Genomic DNA, 18,989 nt, shown 5'->3' on the forward strand with positions numbered 1-18,989 from the left:
CAAATGCCCTTCGAGAGAACGCTGCATACTGAAGGAAACATCTTGCTTCAATCCGCCTTGCAAACTTGATAGAACTTGCGCAGATGCAAAAGGTTTCTCGCGAATGAAAAAAAAAAAAAAAAAACAAAAATTCAACGTATTCTCGCAACGTCCTCTCCTGTATCTTTACAATCTTTTTTTTTATTCTCAGAAAATTAATTTAGTTAATATATATAAATTAAAAGACACAGTTTAGAGAAGGAAACAGAAAGAAACAGAGAAAGAGAGACGATATAATTAATCCAAATTTACGCAACAAACTTACGCGAAGTAGTTTGCGCGTAACAACGCCAATTTGTTTACAGATGTAGAGAACTGGCTCGACGAATGCAGAAGTTTGAAATGCGTCTCGCGACACGAATGTTTCTTGCGAGCACCGGAAAACAATTGTTCCGATCCTTGGTGCATTCATACGCCCGCTTGCGCGGTTACCACCGGTTTGTTCGCAAAACAAAGTACCGAAATATATCGCACATTCCCCGGTTTCGTTTGCGGTAATTACGTTTCTTTGATTCTTCTCTAAGCAGAGAACGAGTTGATCAGCAAACATTGTCGCGGTTGGATCTGTCCGCGTGGACAAAGATGCGCGGTTCGAATCGTCGACACGTGCAAAGGTTTCAACTGCGCGATCGAAAGATCGTGTCGCGCGTCGTCCCCAACTGTCGGACGCAGCACGAGCGCGAACAACAACGAGGTAGCTCACACGATTCTCAGTAGTTTGACACATTCGCGAGCGAGAAACAACAACCGAGTCGAAATTTTTAGCGTCTCTACATTGAACCTCAATTTTTGAAAAAATGAAATTTCGGACGTATAGCAGCGTCAAAGTAGCACCTAGTTTTTTTCTTACTCCTACTTTGAGCCTATCAGAGACTATTTTGAGCCTATCAGAGCCTGCAACGCGCAGCCTGATCTGAGAATTGAACCCTACTTTAAAACTTTGGCGGGAAAAAAGGAAATTTCGGACGTATAGCAGCGTCAAAGTAGCACCTAGTTTTTTTTCTTACTCCTACTTTGAGCCTATCAGAGACTATTTTGAGCCTATCAGAGCCTGCAACGCGCAGCCTGATCTGAGAATTGAACCCTACTTTAAAACTTTGGCGGGAAAAAAAGGAAATTTCGGACGTACAGCAGCGTCAAAGTAGAATCTACTTTCTCTCTTACTCCTACATTAAAAAAGAGAAATTGAGGTTCAATGTAGACGCTAAATTTCGACTCGCGGGAAGAGAAAGAAAGTATTATAAAAAATACGTTGTGACAATAATTTCTGTTCGTGATTTTCGACGGCAACATTTCGCGTTGTCGGAAAATCGATTGCCAAATTTAAAAATAGTCCGAGCGATCATTAACAGAAAAAATGAATGTAGGTCGACGAGCGACCCTCGACCCCGAAGACCCCGATGCGAATTGCAAACGAGCGAAATAACGAAGAAATGGGCAGAAGAGCGATGACAACCGAGACGACGACGTCGTCGCTACCTACTCCACGATCCTGGTCATTAAATTGCAACGAATCATCGCCGACCGATAACGTATGTAAAAAAAAAAAATTTTTTTCAAGGTTTATTTATGGAAAACGTAAACCGCACGCTTTGTTCGAATCGGAATGATTGCGTGTGAATTAGTAAAAACCCGTTTCTCTGTTCACCGCTTCAGACGATTTTCGAGTTCTCCTCGACTTCTCCGCCGGCTCCTTTTCTCGCCGACAGTGACGTCGAGTCGAGCACGTTGCGTAACAAGAAGCGATTAGAGGTGTTAAAGAAGATTTACATCGCGACCGACGACGACGCTTTGCCGCTCTCCGTGGTGCTGAAAAAGATCAACTTCGTTGACCAGAGTTATCCGATTTGGAACGAGCCTTATCGGTTTGACGTGAAAGACGAGAATGACGACAATTGGAAGTACGCGGTACAGAAACCGTACAGGATTTTATTGCCACCTTACGAGCCGGTTATCCTTGTCGAGGACGTGACGAGACGGGGTCAGTTTTTCCCGTTTCTCCCGTACACGTTCGATTATTATTTTGACGAAGCGCTATCGGTCGTACCGATGCCAAAAATAACGGAGGGTATTTATATTAAATTATTATTTAGTTTGACTAATGACACACAGATATAGTTTTTAATTAACAGCTTGCTTATCTTAAGCTAAAAAAAAAATTGGTTTTTTTCTTTGAGCGAAAAGAGAAATGTTTTTCAATTATTTCAGACGCGGGAAGCTCGGTGACGAGTGATTTCTTGACAACTATGTACGACGATAATTATGTCAGTTTTTTCACGACTATCGAGAAGGAAAACTCCGAGACAAGTCACGACGATTACTTGCAACCCGGCAACGATTACGCGACGATTAGCTCTCGTCCGCTCGATATTCGCGACAAAGAAATGAACAATTATTTCTACGACGTGAGTACGTTGCCGCGTATATCATTCGCGCGTTTCTCCGTAAATAGAAAATTATAAAATTGTAATTATTTGTGTGGTTTATTGTGTTTTTTTTTGAGCCTTGCAGAACGACGAGGGGCAACCGCCGTATGTGATTCACGACTACACGGAGCGGAACGAATCGACGACGTTGGTCCTTCGCGAATTTAAATCGAACACCGTCGAGTCCGCAACAAATAATTTATGTGAGGAGAAATATAATATTACGTTATTACGTTGCACACACAAATGTCTTAAATCAGACGAAAGCTGAGTGTGATTTCGCGTTTCAATTGTGTTCGAAGTATTTTTGAAGAATTTTTTGCGAGTCACGCACACACACACACAAACCACAACAAATTAAAAATTTAAACCACGAGACAATATCCTCTTTTTACCAAGGCTTAATAAATCATCAATGTATAATTCTTAAATTATTGTACTATCCCGAGTCGAAAGTTTTAGCGTCTACATTGAACCTCAATTTTTGAAAAAAGAACATTTCGGACGTAGGATAAAAGACTTACCGTCACCTGTCCAATTACTGTCACCCTAAGCTATTTTATTTAAAATATTAAATAAATCCTAAAAAGTTATGCATGAAAAAAATCTAACATAGAATTTTAAGTGCAATTAATATAACAAAAAATTCAGCATTCAACATTCTTTTCTCATTTCTTTCATTTTAGGGGGTGACAGCAATAGCTCTCGCATTGTTCTTTTTTAATTGTTAAATTTATAAATAAAAATAGAGATTTTGAGAGGCGCGGTATTATTTTGTTTCTTATATTAGAGATATTGAATAATACCAGATAAGAAGAAAAACACATGTTTTTTGATAAATAAATAGTAAAAACAATTCGCTAACGCCAGAGTTTATTATTCAGGTGACAGTAATTGGGTCTTTTACAATTACTCAGCAAATATCAATCATCAACGAAGACTTGTTTGTCGCGCGACCCGTTGCGATTATCGCGGATTGAGATATCGAAAACGAAGAGTAGCTCGAAAAACGTACAAGTTCCAACAAATTAGTATAATATTGTTAATATTATATTAGTATAATATTCTCACGAATTCTTGAAATACGGAAAAAAGCGATTTACTTTATAGAGCCTGGTTTCGAGGATTTCTTGATTTAACGTCACGTGAATGTATTTGTAAACATAAATAATACATTGACTATGTGCCGTGTATTTTTGTAGGACGTTAAATTACAAAAAAACAAAATGACCGAATGTCATTCTGAACGCGACAGATTTCAGCTCGTTTATTTCACAAACCAGATAGAAATGTTATAATTTTTTCAGACGAGGAGCGTTACGACTTCGCGAATTATCCTCACGAGGCCATTTCCGTTCACGTTGATCAATCCAGACGCGAGGAAGCTTCTTCTTTTTCTTCGGACGAATCGTTGAACGTAAATGCGTTTTCTTTGTTCTTTCTTCCAACAATATTAGCGCGAGATGCAAAATTTGTAAACCGGTTTCGAATTTTTTTTTTCAGAGAGATGCGATTCCTTATTTCGAGGAACTGGAGATAACGTCGCCCGTATATTATGACTCGGCGTTTTATCGAGCCGGTAGCATCGAGAGGAACAGCGACGGCGTGTACGACGATTATCACGAGAACTACGACATTTCGGCGACGACATCCGAGTAACGAAATCGCACGATGAAAATCGTTTATGATTTTTTTCTTTTTTTTTAATTTTCCTCTTTTATCGTTGAGATTTTCCTCTTTGCTTTTTTCGCGATAGATTTCGAGACGCGAGCGAATCGCTCGTTTTTGCGAAGACAGAAACGTTTCCGCCATTGTCAGCTCGAGGGTACAACGAGCGAGAGCGGCAAAAAAAAAAAAAAAAAAACAACTGCGATATTCCGTGCGCTTTGAGAAATCAATTTCTGCGAGATTAATGGTAAAATCGCGCGAAACATTCGTTTCTCTTTGCCTTCGGCTCAGCGAATTAATTAAGCGTAGTTTCTTTGTATTTTAGCTTTGGAAACTATTGTATTTAAATTGCACAGCTGAATAATGTAGTTACAAGTGGATAAAAAAAAAAAAAAAAAAAGAATAACATTTATCGCAAAATAAAAATGTGCAAATATAATTCAGCAAATGATCTTTGACGAACGATTCAATGAAGCTTGAAAAGAAAAATTCAATTTTTCGTCCAACAGCGCCAGTGGTGCGGAATTTCCTCGTCGCTGAGCGATTTTCGATTTTTTTGGCGCTATCCGAATTCTCGTTATCGCGATGAGGATGACAATCTCTCCGTGACGTGTCGCGGGTGACAATTCGTCGTCGGCGTGTTCGCGCGCACACCCATTGCACGTAAGTGTCCCCAAAACCACGCGAACACACACACGAGAGAGGAGACTGCAAGAAGAGAGAAGGCAGTGTCAAAGTGGTGGAGGTTGTCGAATATTACTACGGCGATGGGGAATGGTACCGGTCTAGTCGGCCGTTGATCGCGGTACCGCGAGCCACGGTTTCTCTCTCTCTTGGGTTCCCATTCCCGCGCTCTGTGTGCTACAGTACCGTGAGCCACCGGGGTCTCTCACTTTTAGTCGGAGACAATTTATTTTCCGCCGAAGGATACAGGGTGGCTATCCTTGAAAGGTGAGTTTTTTCCCTTACCGTCTCCATATCAATCGCGCGCGTCTCAAAAACCGGTCATAAAACAGTTTCGGGGATTCCGATAATGATCGCGGATGATGATCCTCGTGTTCGATTATATTGAAAGTCGTACCTAAGTATCTCCGCGCCCCGACAATTTAAAAAGAAAAATAAGAATTTTTTGATGCAAAAACAAACACGTATTCGTGTTGTTAGAGAGAAACGGAGAAAATTACTTAATCTTTTTTTCTCTCTCTCTCTTTTTTCTCTCTTTCTCTTTTTGTTTGCAATAACAAAGCGAAGGATTTTTGGTAGAAGTGTGTTGTGTTGGATTAAATCACGCGTTGCGCAAAACACGTACAAAGAGCGAAGAGTTTTCTCTTTAAATCCGGATTAAGTCCTCGTCGACGGTTATTATTGTCGACGAAAAACCCGACGTTGTCACACACACATCTCCGCAAAAGCGTCCGCGTGTATTTATTTAATGACGAGAAAATGAGTGAAAGGCGTATAAATGTGTGGCGCGTCCGTTGTTTAACGCGCGTACGTACGTGACGTTTCTGCCACCGCGCGGAAACTCTGTGTCTCTCGCCCGTAATAGAGACGTAATTGCTAATTATATTGAATCCTCCACTTTGAATAAGCGAAGTGGTTGCGGATCGGTTTAGTTCGTCGTAAATATATATATACATGTATATATACGTGCGCTTTCCGCGTGTGTTACGCGAACGTGTGCGGTATATCGATCGATCTTTCTTACGTCTCTCGTCTCGTTACACGTGCAATGTCTTTCTTTTGTCGAATGTGCGTAACTCCGTTTTCTTTTCGTTCGTTTTCGACGCAAAATACGTTTTTGTTCGAATCATTTGTCAAACGACACGAATTAAAAGATCGTATCGAAAAAAAACTCACATGTGACAAATCTCGTCGGCACGAGGAATCTCTTTAATTATAAAATTAATACATAATTGATACTTAATTATATAAGTGAAGGTCAATGGAAGTCGATAGTTCACTGATGTTCGAACACGAGAACGATATTTCACTTGCGAAGGAAATTTATTTCGACCACAATATCGGATCGTGCAAATTTCTAATAAAAAAAAAAAAAACAAACAAACAAACAAACCCTCTTTAATGTAACATTAAATTATTGAAATCGAGATTCACTGACGACACAAAGAAATCGCGTGTCGTATCACTCGTTTAATAATCGCGACGTGTAAATGTGGATTAAAAACGCGATGATTTATTTTAACGAAGCGATCTATAAAGCTCGAAGTTGATGAAAACTACGAAGAACATAAAATATTATCTTTGTTTGATATGCAAATGATTCAACGGTTTTCATGGTTTCGTAATTACATTTCTCATTAATTACATTAATAAGCGATGTCTTCGATATATATTCGCATATTAAAGCGATGCTATTGAAAGGAAGTCGTCTCATTAATATCACATCAAAATGAAATTCGTCGGACATACGTTCTTTAATTATATAAAAGACTATATATATATATATATATATATATATATATATATATATAACAGTTGTATATATATATATATATATATACACATATATATATATATATATATATACAACTGTGTTGCAAACCGGATATTTATCGAGTTTGTCATCATGAACGTAATGTAACGTTTTGCGTAATCGTGTTGAAAAGGAATATACACACATCGGGATTCAAATCAAAATATATACATATCACGTGAGAGCAACAAACGTGGTAACGAGATGGGGAGAAAAAAAGAACTCTGACACGCGGAAAAATTAAACTGTCGGAAAAGCACAAGCAACTCGCCGTGTAATATCCACGTTTTCGCGTTCGAGAAGCGTGCCGGAGTAATTTGCGGAAAACGATACTTCGCGAGATGATTGCGTTGTTAACGTCGTCTTGAGGTTTTTTTTTTTTTTTTATAGTCGTTATATAAATTCCGACCGTATCATCTTCGTAAATATATGTGCGCGTCGTTGATGTTGATGTGCAAACAATAATTGCAAAAATGTAAACTGTTACAAGGATCGCGCGCGCGCGATCGATCGCACGTGACACACTCACGTTGCGATTGTAACGCACATGTCGGCGCGCGAATGACAATTAGACGCGGGCGCGCACGTAACTTTGACGCGCGTGTGGCAAAAAAAAATCGTATTACGATTTTCTCCACGTAATTACAGAGCCGAGTCGAATTAATTGTAATCTTGTTTTTCGACACGCTGAGGACAAAAATTTTGAGAAAAAAAAAAATTGTTCGATTGTTAATTCAACGAGAAATTTTCTTAAAAATTCTACAAAAACCGCACAAACGGACGAAGAACCGTGGACGAAGAAGATCCCGAGAGAGTCTGCGAGAGAAGAGGAAGGGAACTCGTTTTTCTCCATTACGCGTTTGAGCGTTGCGATAATATGCGTAAAATGCGAAACAAAGTTGTGGAATAGCGTGCGGTATAAAACGGCGAGCGTTAAAAGTAAATTTCTCAATGATCAAATCGCACGCACGGTACCGTAAATGGCAAAAGAGATTGCGCAAAAAGATCGCGCATTTTCCATTTCTCTCTTCTCAAACGCGATCGGAAATTGCCTCCTCTCATCTCGATCTGATTTTTATCTGAGTTTATTTTATCGAGAGGTATCGGCGCGCGCGCGCGAAACTAGAACGGCGCGCGAATTAATCGCGAGATTTTTATTTTAACGGCACAACATTTGCGTCATGTACGAGCGAGAAATAAAAAAAAAAAGAGTCCAATTGTATAACGAAACGGATGTATCACTCACTTTGAAGAGTGGCGTGAGCGTAAATAACTGTCATTAAAATTAACATATCTTCTTATTCCCCCCGTCGCTTGTATACACGCACACGTGTGTCTCTCTCCGTCTATCTCTCTCGAAATTTTCAATATAAATAAAATAATCGAGAGAAGAATAAATTTTACTACTTCCTCCGACGTATAAATTTTGTTCAACTTCTCTTTCGCGCGCATAAACAAATAGTATAAATTAAAACTATCTACTTAGACCTTTCGCGCGAGGACGACTGCGCTTAAAACCGCGCGCGCGCGCGCGCGCAGCACACCAGATCTTTCCCTAATACGTCGATTTTCTTGAAACGGTAATAACCGAAACGAGCTTCTTCTCTCTCTCTCTCTCGGTGTTTGATCGGCGAAGTTTGTTTATTACATCCAGCTACCGCACGGCAGCCGCATTACGATACTTTAGCGTAATCGCTTGGAGAGTGAATTCGCCGGCGGCCACCTCCGGCTTCTGCCACGAGTGTGTACGCTCCTTCAGCTTCTAACACCGTTACGTTCACTGACCGAGAACCGCGCAAGTGTCTCGCCGTCGATTACGAAAGTCACGCTGTTCAACAGCTTCTTTTTTTTTTTTTTTTTTTGTAGTTTCCTCCACCTCCTCGTCACATTGGTGTCCTCCGTATGGAAACGAAAAAGATGTTAATTTTCGTCAAAAATGCACAAGTTTCTCTCTGAGATTTCAAAAAAGATCTTATATTCGAGTCCGCGCGTTGAAATATCAAAATCGCGTTGCTCTTTGCGTCGCGCAAACCTCTTGCATCCTCTTCAAAGGTCAAGAGATTCTGTAATCAGAACTCTGTAACGCACGTAACGCACATTTGCGCGAACATATATCCGCCAACCTTGGCACTTAAACCTCATTTTTATCGAAAATACAATTCGCGACGGTATGATTTGACGACGGCTGTCTTTTTTTCGTCGGAGAGTTTCGCTCTTCGTGATCGCGAATTCGGCGCGTTACGCTTCACTCGCGCGGAGTCGCGCGCGCGTGTTACGCCTCATGCGGTTATGTATCCGAGTGTGAGAAATGTCGGAAGAGGAAACACACGGTGTGTAAAAAAAAAAAAAAAAAAAGTTTCACCGCATCATACGTGCGCATTTCGTTGCATTGTGTAGAAAGCACGTGAGTGCGCGTCGTAAAAAGACGCGCCTCTCTCGACGAGTCGTCGTCGCGCGCGTTCAATCGCGCGGTGCGATAGAGCTGAATGAGTTTACGGCTTTGGACACACTCTATTACGGGACCATTACACGTTCGTTACACGACGACGACGACGACGACGACGAACCGCCGGCCGGGTATGTGCACTCTCACTCTCGTCGGCGCTTTTGTTTTCCGGAGAGCTCGGGAGAGCTTCACGGTCCGCCGGATCGAAGATAAATGCGCTCTCGGCGCAGCGGATGCACCGGCCCGTAACCGGTTAAAGGAATATTGTTTTCAGACGCCGAGAGAGAGAGAGAGAGACGTTCTTGCCTCGTTCAATGAAAATATTATTTTGACGTCCGCGCGTTCGTTTCCGAGTCGAATGATTAAAAAACCAAAAAGTCGCGCGCTTCGTCTTTTTATTTATTTATCTTTCACGTCACATTTCTTTCGTTTTTCCCCGTCTTCCGGGAGAGTTTTCTGCTTTTCTTCTTTTGTTTCTCCACGCTGCTTCTTCCCCGCCGCCGTCTGTGTCTTTTATTTATTTATTTATTTCATTTATTTGCTTGTTTGTGCAATTTTCACCGCAGCGACACCGGAGCGCGTTTTTGGTTTTTTTTTTTTCCAGATGAGCTGCAACTGCCCGTTGACAACGTCCACGGGACCAACTCTCGCCTCGACGTGCGGCGGTCCGTCCTTCATGCTCTTCATGGGTTTGCTCGAGGTCTTTCTACGCAGCCAGTGCGATCTCGAGGATCCGTGCAACAGACCGGCGCCGCCCACCAATGTCAATACGAGGTAAATTTTGAAAGGTGACGCGGATGATGACAAAAGGTCGATTGTCAGAAAAAAGAATTGAATATACACGGCCTTCGCGAGATGACGATTTCTTTCACGGATTTGATCGCGCGCGGAGAGAACCCCGGCGGCTATAACAGAGACTCCGCCGCGCGCGAACGTGTTCCGCTCGAGTGTAATATCAGATCGCGCGATGTGTGTGTCGCAACACCGCACGAGAGACGCGCATTTCTAATGATGCAAACGACTTGGTACGAAGATAAAAAAAAAAAACCGACTCGCTCGAAATCACAACTTATCATCTGTGAATTAACGGAAAGAAACTTCAACCGCGCGCTCGTTCAAGCCGCTCGCCGCGTATCAATTTTCGCTCTTACGTTTGTTATCCGTACGTACCGATTGTGTCGGATAAGAAAATACACACTTGGAAACTCTCGCTATTTCCATTCGCGTGATATTTAATTAATTCAAACTCGAGGTCGGGGAGATACGCAGGAAAAAAAAAAAAAAACACACAGGAAGGATAGAGATGACGCGAAGCGTCGCCCTTATCTCTATCGTCGCGTCTCTCGCGGCATACAATGAGAAGATAATGAACGACGTCGCGTTAACTTCTTCTGGGATTCTCTCTGACACTTATCGACGGGAGAGATTTCTTCCGCGCTCTCTCAAAGAGAGCGTCGTCGCTCTCGCGGAAAGTTCCTACGACGGAATCCTAAAATATACAGACGGGGAAAACGGGGTAAGGGGATGGGGAGGGGGGGGGAAGCGCGCGATTGTGTCGCAGGCGGCAACACACAACACACACGTCCCCGGTATTCACGTAATACCGTAGGAACAACCTGCACGCTTCTCTCTCGGAAATGAGCATCCATTGCACGCCTCGGTTTCGCGAAACCGTTCTATATGTACGTACGTATATGTATGTATATGTACGTGTACCTACCCGCGCGGCGTGTACGCAACGTACGTAATACTCCGGGCCATTGTCTTCCGATGCATCTCTCGCGTTGCGTCATAACATCTCCGGAGTCGTCGTCGTCGTCGTCGACGTCGTCGTCGTCGCCGCATCGACGCGTACCTGTGTGCGCGACGACACGCGAAAGGAGATGCAATTCCTCATACATAGGGAAGCTTCACGGAAACAATTGCCGTGCCGAATCACTTGCTCGCGAGAGAGAAATCTTTTTTATCGTTTTATCGCTTTTTGATATGTATCTTTTGTTGCGTTATCACAACGTAGAGAGACACGGCCGAATCTTGAGACGATCTTAATCCTTCGCGAACACACACACGGGTCTCCCAGACCCAGTCTGACTCGTGAGTCATTTTTGAAATTTTTTCGCAAAGGGTTAAACGTTAGATCGGACTGTGTGTGTGTGTGTGCGAATACCGATCTAAGACACAATCTCCGCTAAACAAAAAAAGAAAACCGTGTGTCGTGTACAACCCGTTCGCCAGCAGCGAAGATGAAAACAGGTTTTATTTCGCTCGCGAGTTTTTTTTTTTTTTTTTTACGTGCTTTATGCGCACAAGACCTGTTTTTTTGCGTACAGTTATTGTTGGCAGTTAGACGGAGAGACCTGAGAGTCTCACTCGCGACGTGGCATTTTGAATAAATTTTCGCGCACACGCGAGAATAAGCGAGCGAAGCTCGTCCCGTACGTGTTCGGCGTTGCGAATCTCTCTTCTTCGAATGTCTTTTTCTCTCTTTCTTTCTCTCGATGAAGAAATTTTTTTTTGAAAACTCTAGCTTTAAGAGTGCAACAACACATAATGACATTAAAACGTACTGATGCAAAAGGATATTTCACTTGCGTCATGTTTCGCTCGCGCGAAGATATGCGTATATCTTATTATAAATTTGCATATTACCGAGAGATAGTAGTTTTTTTTTTTTTTCCCCACGTTAAATAAATTAATCGAATCAAGAGACAGAGTTAAGATCTGTGTGTGGATCCGCGCGTCAGAATCAAGTAAGACACAATTCGTATAAAATTTGCATAAAAATATTCGGCTCGATTGAAAATTGTCATCTTTTTTTTTTTTTTTTCCAAGCGAAGCTCGTTGACATTTTCCGACCGCTCCTCGTCGAGGTATCAAATTTCTAACGAGCGCGATGATATCTTCCTCTCTCGAGACGGGATATCTGCCGATACAGACCTAACGATAACACGCGTATACAATCCACGGATGTCGCAATCGTTTCAGATCGAAGAGCATAACGAGAGAGAACTCTTCTCGCGTTTCGTGATTATCTGTGTTTTTTTTCTTCCCCGAGCACACAGCGAAGGAATCTCCTCCTACGCGAGAGAGAGATTCCGTAACGCGCGCAAAACAACCCGCCGCGCAACACAACCTTTCTTTTCTCCAGCCACAAAGGATTCCGCCCAAAGAATCTCAAAGTTTCGCACAACCTATCTATAGCTCTAGAGGACGATAATAAAAATCGAGTCTCAATCACGCCGCACGTGACCTTTGATTTCGCCGTTCAAAAAAAAACGTTCCTCCTTCTTTTCGTCGTTCAAAAAAAAAGGCCGTCGATTCTCTCGAGATCTGGGATCTGTTGCGCTAATCAAATACAACACCTTGAAGAGAAAAACTATATATATACCATACGGCTCATAGAATTTATAGAGTTCCCGCGCGCGTAAAAGTGTGTCATTGTCCCGCAAAAGTGTGTACATAGACGTTGGACGTACGTGCGCGCCGTGGCATTCAGCGTGTAACAACACTAAAGGCAACACTTGCGGTTCCGAGAGCACGCACACACACACACACATACACACACACAGAGAGTCTCCTGAGAAACCCACCTTTCGCCCGGAGAAGTCGACAGAGCTCCTTGTAGCTCCTAGTAGAAGAATGAAATGGGTGTATCGTGACCGACCCGGTGGAATGCGAGATCAATCAAATCCGCGGCCGAGACGACGCAACGGGTTGCTCGTTGTTAGGCGAGTCGAAAAATCAAAATTCACAGACTCCGACTGTGAAATCGCGGATTTTGACTTCTCGTCGAAAATCCATCTCTCGTTCGAGCGTTTTTTCGAACGATCACTCTGCGACGTTTAATCGTTTCGATCGAAACATTCGAAGCAATTCGCGGATCTTCGTCGAGCGCGATTTGACTTTTTTATTTATTTTTTTTTAAACAATGTCTCACAAAGCAACGAAAATTTCTTCCGTTTCGTTAAAACGGGGAGGCGAGGATAAGTAACGGGGATATAAGAGAAAAGGGTTCGCGCTTAATAAAGTTCTCTCTCGGTAATTACGCCACAAAACTGGCACTAACCCGTTTTCTACTTCGTAAGGTAAAAAGATCGTCTAATAACGCCGACTCTCCGCTAATTAACTGTCTTTCGCAAACGGCGTAAATCGTCGGAAACCCCGCAGCAAACCTTCCGCACGACAATCTTGCGCTTTCGAAAGCGCGTTGTTGTTTTCAAGACTGCAACAACGAGAGGAGAGTTGAAGAGGGTCCGAAATTCCGGTTGGCAAATAAGTTGCGCGCGAGTTGTGCGAGCGCGCAAAGGTGTATATTTATTTTTTCATTACACACACATATATATATATATATATATATATACGAACCAACTCGCGCGCGCACGCGAAGCGAAATTAACTTTAATTAACACTAACGATCTTTTCTTCTGGTTCAGGTACGACTTCGTGGTAATTGGCGGCGGGAGCGCGGGTGCGACCGTCGCGGCCAGATTGTCGGAGGAGCCGAGATTCTCGGTTTTGTTGCTGGAGGCCGGACTGGACGAGCCGACCGGCACTCAGATACCCTCGTTCTTCTTCAATTTCATCGGCAGCGACATCGACTGGCAGTACAACACGGAGAGCGAGGACGACGCTTGTTTGAACAAGGACGATCGAAAATGTTACTGGCCCAGAGGAAAGGTAATTTTCGAGGACAATCATCGGCGATAAATTATTTATTCGTCGCGTTTTTTTTTTTTTTTGTCTAAATGTAAACGAAATAAGCGCAGGTCCTCGGCGGCACGAGCGTCATGAACGGGATGACGTACATGAGAGGCTCGCGCAAGGATTACGACGACTGGGCCAGGCTCGGCAACGTTGGCTGGTCTTACCGCGACGTCCTTCCGTTCTTTATCAGAAGCGAGGACAATCAACAGGTGAACAACATGGATTACGGTTATCACGGAGTCGGCGGCCCGCTCACGGTCACTCAGTTCCCTTATCATCCCCCGTTGAGTTTCTCCCTTCTCGAGGCCGGAAAAGAACTAGGTGCGCTCACACAGAGGATCCGATACGAAAAGCTCTTGTCAGCTTTTACAAACAGAAATCCAATTTGCAATTTGTTTTTTTTACCTGTACACCAGGATACAACACGGTCGATCTGAACGGACGGACGCACACCGGATTCGCCATAGCTCAGACCACGTCGCGAAACGGGTCGCGGTTGTCCACCGCGCGCGCCTTTCTGCGTCCCGCGAGAAATCGTCCGAATCTTCACATAATGTTGAACTCGACGGCCACGAGGATTATCTTCGACGAGAGCAACAGAGCGATTGGGGTCGAGTTCGTTCACGACGGGATGACGAAACGCGTGTCGGTGGCGAAGGAGGTTGTCGTGAGCGGAGGTGACGTATCTCAATCAGTACAATAACTTCGTTATAACGAGGCGACGAGAGTCTCTGTGCATAAACTTTCGAAGTCTCGTGCGCGGCAAAGCCGATTACGATTTAATTTAAGTCTTTGATTAAATCTCTCGTTTCAGGTGCCGTTAACTCGCCGCAGATTCTCCTGAACAGCGGCATCGGACCTCGAGAGGAACTCGCATCGGTGGGCGTGCCGGTTGTGCGCGATCTTCCTGGAGTAGGCAAGAATCTTCACAACCACGTCGCCTACGCAATGGTCTTCACCATCAACGACACCGACACCACTCCCCTCAACTGGGCGACAGCCATGGAGTATCTGCTGTTCAGGGACGGCCTGATGTCCGGCACAGGTGAGACCGGTTTATGTTTTTTTACGAGAGACACTAAATCTTCCTCGTAAAAAAATAATAAAACATCAAAACAATAAAAAAAAAAAAAAAAAAAAAAAAACAAGATAGCTCGAAAGTTCGTTTGTTTGTTTTTTTCTTATCAGGAAAATGCGAGTTCGTAAAATACACGTGATCGTTCGCATCTTGTGCAACATTAAATTGACAGAATTGTTCTTTCGTCGCTACGTTTGACGATCGATTAATGAAATTATTTCTGTTTCGTTGTGTTGTTCGCCGAGAACACTCGAGATTCGGGTCGGGATTCCATCGACGGACGTTTGCAATTTCATTGATCGAGCGGCTTATAGTCGTGTTAAAGTTACAAAGCCCCGTTTTCTTCCTGTTGTGTGTCCAGAGAGATGTTGCATCTCTCTGTCTCTCGGAGCACGGATTATAATTCACGAACTTTCGTGCGCGAGAGCAGTGAAAGTGTATATTTCACAATGGTCACGGGTTCGTGTCCCGCAAATTACGTGACTTATTCTTCTTCGGGACCGATAAGTCTATTTTACCGTCAACAGAATTGACCGATTTAAAACCGATCATCGTTTCCGCGCCCGCGCTCGTCACGATCGAATCTCAGTTGCGATCTCTGTCAAAAATTTATTCCGCCGTTGTTGTTTCGCAACAACGAGATGCGCCGATTCAAACTATAAAAAAAAAAAAATAAATAAATAAATAAAATGCCCCGATCGAAAATTAGTTAGTCTTTCACAGGTCGTTAAACATTGTGATGCCAATTCGCAAGAGAGAAGAAAACAAAAGATGAAAAATTTTTACACTATTTCCATTACTTAATAATTAATTGTTTGAGATTGTCTTTTTTCTATACATCTTATTATCCGCACGTTCCCATTGTGTAAATTTCATTATGTCGCACATATTAGCAAGAGAGAATTAATTTTTGCATCTCACGCGTCAAATGCGCGACGGACGATTGTGTTGCGCCGCGATTGATTTCGCACGCGCGAACGCAAAACGCGCGAGAAAGTTTTCGAATCGACAAAACCGTCTCGAATTTCATCGTCCGCGACGATCGACTAACCGATGTGTTCAATTAGGCGGCATCGACGCGGGAACATTAATTTTACATTCCGCGTGAACCTTCGGTCGCCGTGTAATCTTATCCATTGGAAACGATACGCGCGCCCGGATAATTTACCCGTGAAGTGAATTGTCCGGAAATTTATGCAGATATTTCACCGTATCCGTAACGTATTCCTTTCACGAGAGAGAGAGACTCGCCTCTCGTTTATACGACCCGGAGGCGCTTTTTAAGGCGCCGATCGATAGCCCGGAGCCGAGCTGGTTCTTAACGAGCGTCACCTTCGAGGGGCTCGAGAAACTCCCTCCTTTTGTACACACACACACATACACAGACCAAAATATCTGGTCTCTTCGCACGAAACGCCGACGGCGAAATAATGTAATAGCATAGTTCTGTCTGCTGAGCGCGGAATTGCTTACGTCGGTCACGCGGATACGCGATTCAGCTATGCGATTCCGCGGGAGAACTTTATTAAATCCCATGAGGATAAAACGGGACGCGATCTCACGAGAGACGAATGTCTGCTGGATTGCGTGTTGCTGAAACGCGCCGGTTCGAAGGTGATCCGCTCGAAGGCGCGATTTAATTATAACTGCGTCTCTTTAATATTTGTGTTCAATAATCGCATTTTATTATTCGTTCGATTCGTTTGAATTTCAAACGACTCGGAAATCTGAAAATTGTGAATAAAAAATAATTTATTAATTATTTATTATGTGTATCATCCGACTTTGTTGTTCAATTGATTCGGTTGTAGATGTGTTGGAAGTTTTCTCGGTAATGGTTTTATTCTCTAATGTTGTTCCTCCAAAATAAAAATTTCGAAATAAAACAAAATATATATTGCGCGATACTTCGCGCGCTTGATTCAGGAATATCCGAGGTGACCGCGATGGTGAACACCAAGTACGCGGATCCGAGGGATGATCATCCCGACGTGCAGCTGATCTTCGGCGGTTATCTGGCCGATTGCGCGGAGACCGGCATGGTGGGCGAGAAGAAAGGCGCGAATCGCAGCATCTACATCATACCGACGATTCTGCATCCAAAGAGCCGCGGTTATCTGCGATTGCGTAACAACGATCCGCTCTCGAAGCCGCTGATCTATCCGAAGTATTTGACTCATCCCGACGACGTGGCCGCTCTCGTCGAGGCCGTCAAGTTCAGCGTCAAATTGTCGGAGACTCAAGCGCTCAAGAAGTGCGAGTTTTCAATTTTTTTTTGTTTCGCTTTATCGAATCTTGTTTCGAAATTTTTTTTTCGTAATTTTCACACCGCGCGGTAATATGTTGTTTTTTCTTTCTTTTTTTCTTAGATACGGTTTCGAGCTCGATCGAACACCCGTGAAGAACTGCGAGCACCTCAAGTTCGGATGCGACGCTTACTGGGAGTGCGCGATACGTCACGACACAGCTCCCGAAAATCATCAGGCGGGATCGTGCAAGATGGGACCGCCGGACGATCCTCTGGCCGTGGTCGATAATCAGCTGCGAGTCAGGGGAGTGAGAGGCGTGAGGGTGGCCGACACGAGCATCATGCCGAAGGTGACGTCTGGTAACACGAACGCGCCGGCGATCATGATAGGTAAGCAAAATTCGTTAATTTTTTCTCCATCCGTCTCTTTCTCTTTCTCCTTTGTCGGTATCTTTTATCGACGTTTTCGCACGTTACAGGCGAAAGAGCGGCGGATTTCATCAAGAAGACCTGGATCGGTTGACTCGTTTAAAAAATCGAATCGAGAATCCGACAGCGGTCGTTTCACATTCATTTATCATTTCGCGAAAGACGCCGTCGCGCTTCTCTGGCAATAATGAAAATAAATTCAAAGAGAAGTTATGAGGAGAACGTTTCGGGGCTTCGTTCGGACGCGATCCTCGTTCGCGCTTCGCTCTTTTATTTTTGAATCTTTGTTCTGAACGACGTAAGTAAAAAAAAAAAAAATTCACAGTTTCGCGCGAACAAAGATTTTTTATCGATCTTGCGAAAATTCCAACGATCAATCGATATTAGACGCTTAGGACATCGAAGTATTAAGTATTATGCAGTAAGTTACGTGCAGTCCGTGCGCAATACATCGCTCGAAATGATTTTTTTAGTGAAATGTAATTTTGATGATAGAAAAAAAAAAAAAAAAAATTACAATCGTATCGAAGAGTTTTTCTTCATTCAATAAGTTTGAGGTTTTTCATTCAACGCTCGCTTGAGGTGTGAGTTTTGAGCTCGTTTTTCGCGTTAAGTTTATGAATGTGATACAAACGTTATCTACACACGTTCCACCAAAGTACTTAGATCTGCTTTAATCGCGACGTAAATAAATTCTCGACATCATCCGATTCTTCTTTCCGCCGAAAATACGGTAAATAGAATAAGAAGTCTCATTGCTGTAAATAGTACGTTGCAGTATATTCCTCCTTTTACGAGTCACCTCTCTGTAAGATGATGTACAAATAAAACTATTTTATCGCGAAGTGTCTGTATCGTATCCTCTCTCCGGCGTCAGCTTGAGGCGTGTATCGTCTTATATTGAACGAACATTTTCGGTCCGCGTCATTCTTCCCCGATGTTCTTCCCGAACTTCGATTATTGGAAAATGACGCGACCATAGAGGTGGAAAACTTTTTTTTTTTTTATTAATAAAACGCGAAACACCGACTAATGCACTCACATATATCTTTGTGCGTAATTTAACACATACGTATAGATACATACGTAATCGCAACACATTTTCTATTACACGTGAACAACAATTAAAATTAATTCTTAAAATATCGTATATTCGCGCGTATAATAAATGTAGGGTAAATGGGGGTATTATGGCCATATACGGAAAAGATAGCCATAGACTGTAATTTCACCAATAATTGTTTAATAGTGCATTTTTTTGAAACTATTCTTAAAGATAATCCAGTATTTGCAGTAGTTTATGTGCGTGTACACTATTTAAAATAACAATATTGTGAAATCCAATGTATTACTAAAGTGGAAACGGAACAGTTCCGTTCCCGCTTTCATGCAAATATGAACGTTTTTTTATGCTATGCTAAATCGTGAAATTTTTAAAATGTTATTGTGTGTGG

General features: G+C 42.9%; 2 protein-coding genes across 2 annotated transcripts; both read left to right on the forward strand.

The window, feature by feature from the left end:
- Window positions 1–1,472: 1,472 nt before the first annotated feature.
- Window positions 1,473–4,276, forward strand: LOC109857418. Its single transcript, XM_020433698.1, has 6 exons — window positions 1,473–1,571; window positions 1,696–2,107; window positions 2,248–2,444; window positions 2,551–2,668; window positions 3,773–3,882; window positions 3,969–4,276. Exons 1-6 carry the CDS (start codon window positions 1,473–1,475, stop codon window positions 4,122–4,124), a joined length of 1,092 nt encoding a protein of 363 aa, XP_020289287.1. The 3' UTR covers window positions 4,125–4,276.
- A 658-nt stretch (window positions 4,277–4,934) lies between these two features.
- LOC109857437 (glucose dehydrogenase [FAD, quinone]) lies at window positions 4,935–18,380 on the forward strand. Its single transcript, XM_020433733.1, has 9 exons — window positions 4,935–5,084; window positions 9,681–9,850; window positions 13,510–13,753; window positions 13,843–14,101; window positions 14,197–14,457; window positions 14,595–14,825; window positions 16,785–17,112; window positions 17,228–17,496; window positions 17,586–18,380. Exons 2-9 carry the CDS (start codon window positions 9,681–9,683, stop codon window positions 17,627–17,629), a joined length of 1,806 nt encoding a protein of 601 aa, XP_020289322.1. The 5' UTR covers window positions 4,935–5,084; the 3' UTR covers window positions 17,630–18,380.
- The last annotated feature ends 609 nt before the right edge of the window (window positions 18,381–18,989 follow it).

The sequence above is a fragment of the Pseudomyrmex gracilis genome, unplaced genomic scaffold (assembly GCF_002006095.1).
Source record: "Pseudomyrmex gracilis isolate BER0280 unplaced genomic scaffold, ASM200609v1 scaffold_159, whole genome shotgun sequence".
Taxonomy (NCBI): Eukaryota; Metazoa; Arthropoda; class Insecta; order Hymenoptera; family Formicidae; genus Pseudomyrmex; species Pseudomyrmex gracilis.

Coding starts and splice junctions, on each gene's coding strand:
- LOC109857418 (XM_020433698.1), top strand. CDS start 1,473: ATGGGCAGAAGAGCGATGACAACCGAGACGACGACGTCGTCGCTACCT. Junction 2,445..2,550: donor TGAACAATTATTTCTACGAC/GTGAGTACGTTG, acceptor TGAGCCTTGCAG/AACGACGAGGGGCAACCGCC. Junction 3,883..3,968: donor CTTCGGACGAATCGTTGAAC/GTAAATGCGTTT, acceptor TTTTTTTTTCAG/AGAGATGCGATTCCTTATTT.
- LOC109857437 (XM_020433733.1), top strand. CDS start 9,681: ATGAGCTGCAACTGCCCGTTGACAACGTCCACGGGACCAACTCTCGCC. Junction 14,826..16,784: donor CGGCCTGATGTCCGGCACAG/GTGAGACCGGTT, acceptor CGCTTGATTCAG/GAATATCCGAGGTGACCGCG. Junction 17,497..17,585: donor CGCGCCGGCGATCATGATAG/GTAAGCAAAATT, acceptor CGCACGTTACAG/GCGAAAGAGCGGCGGATTTC.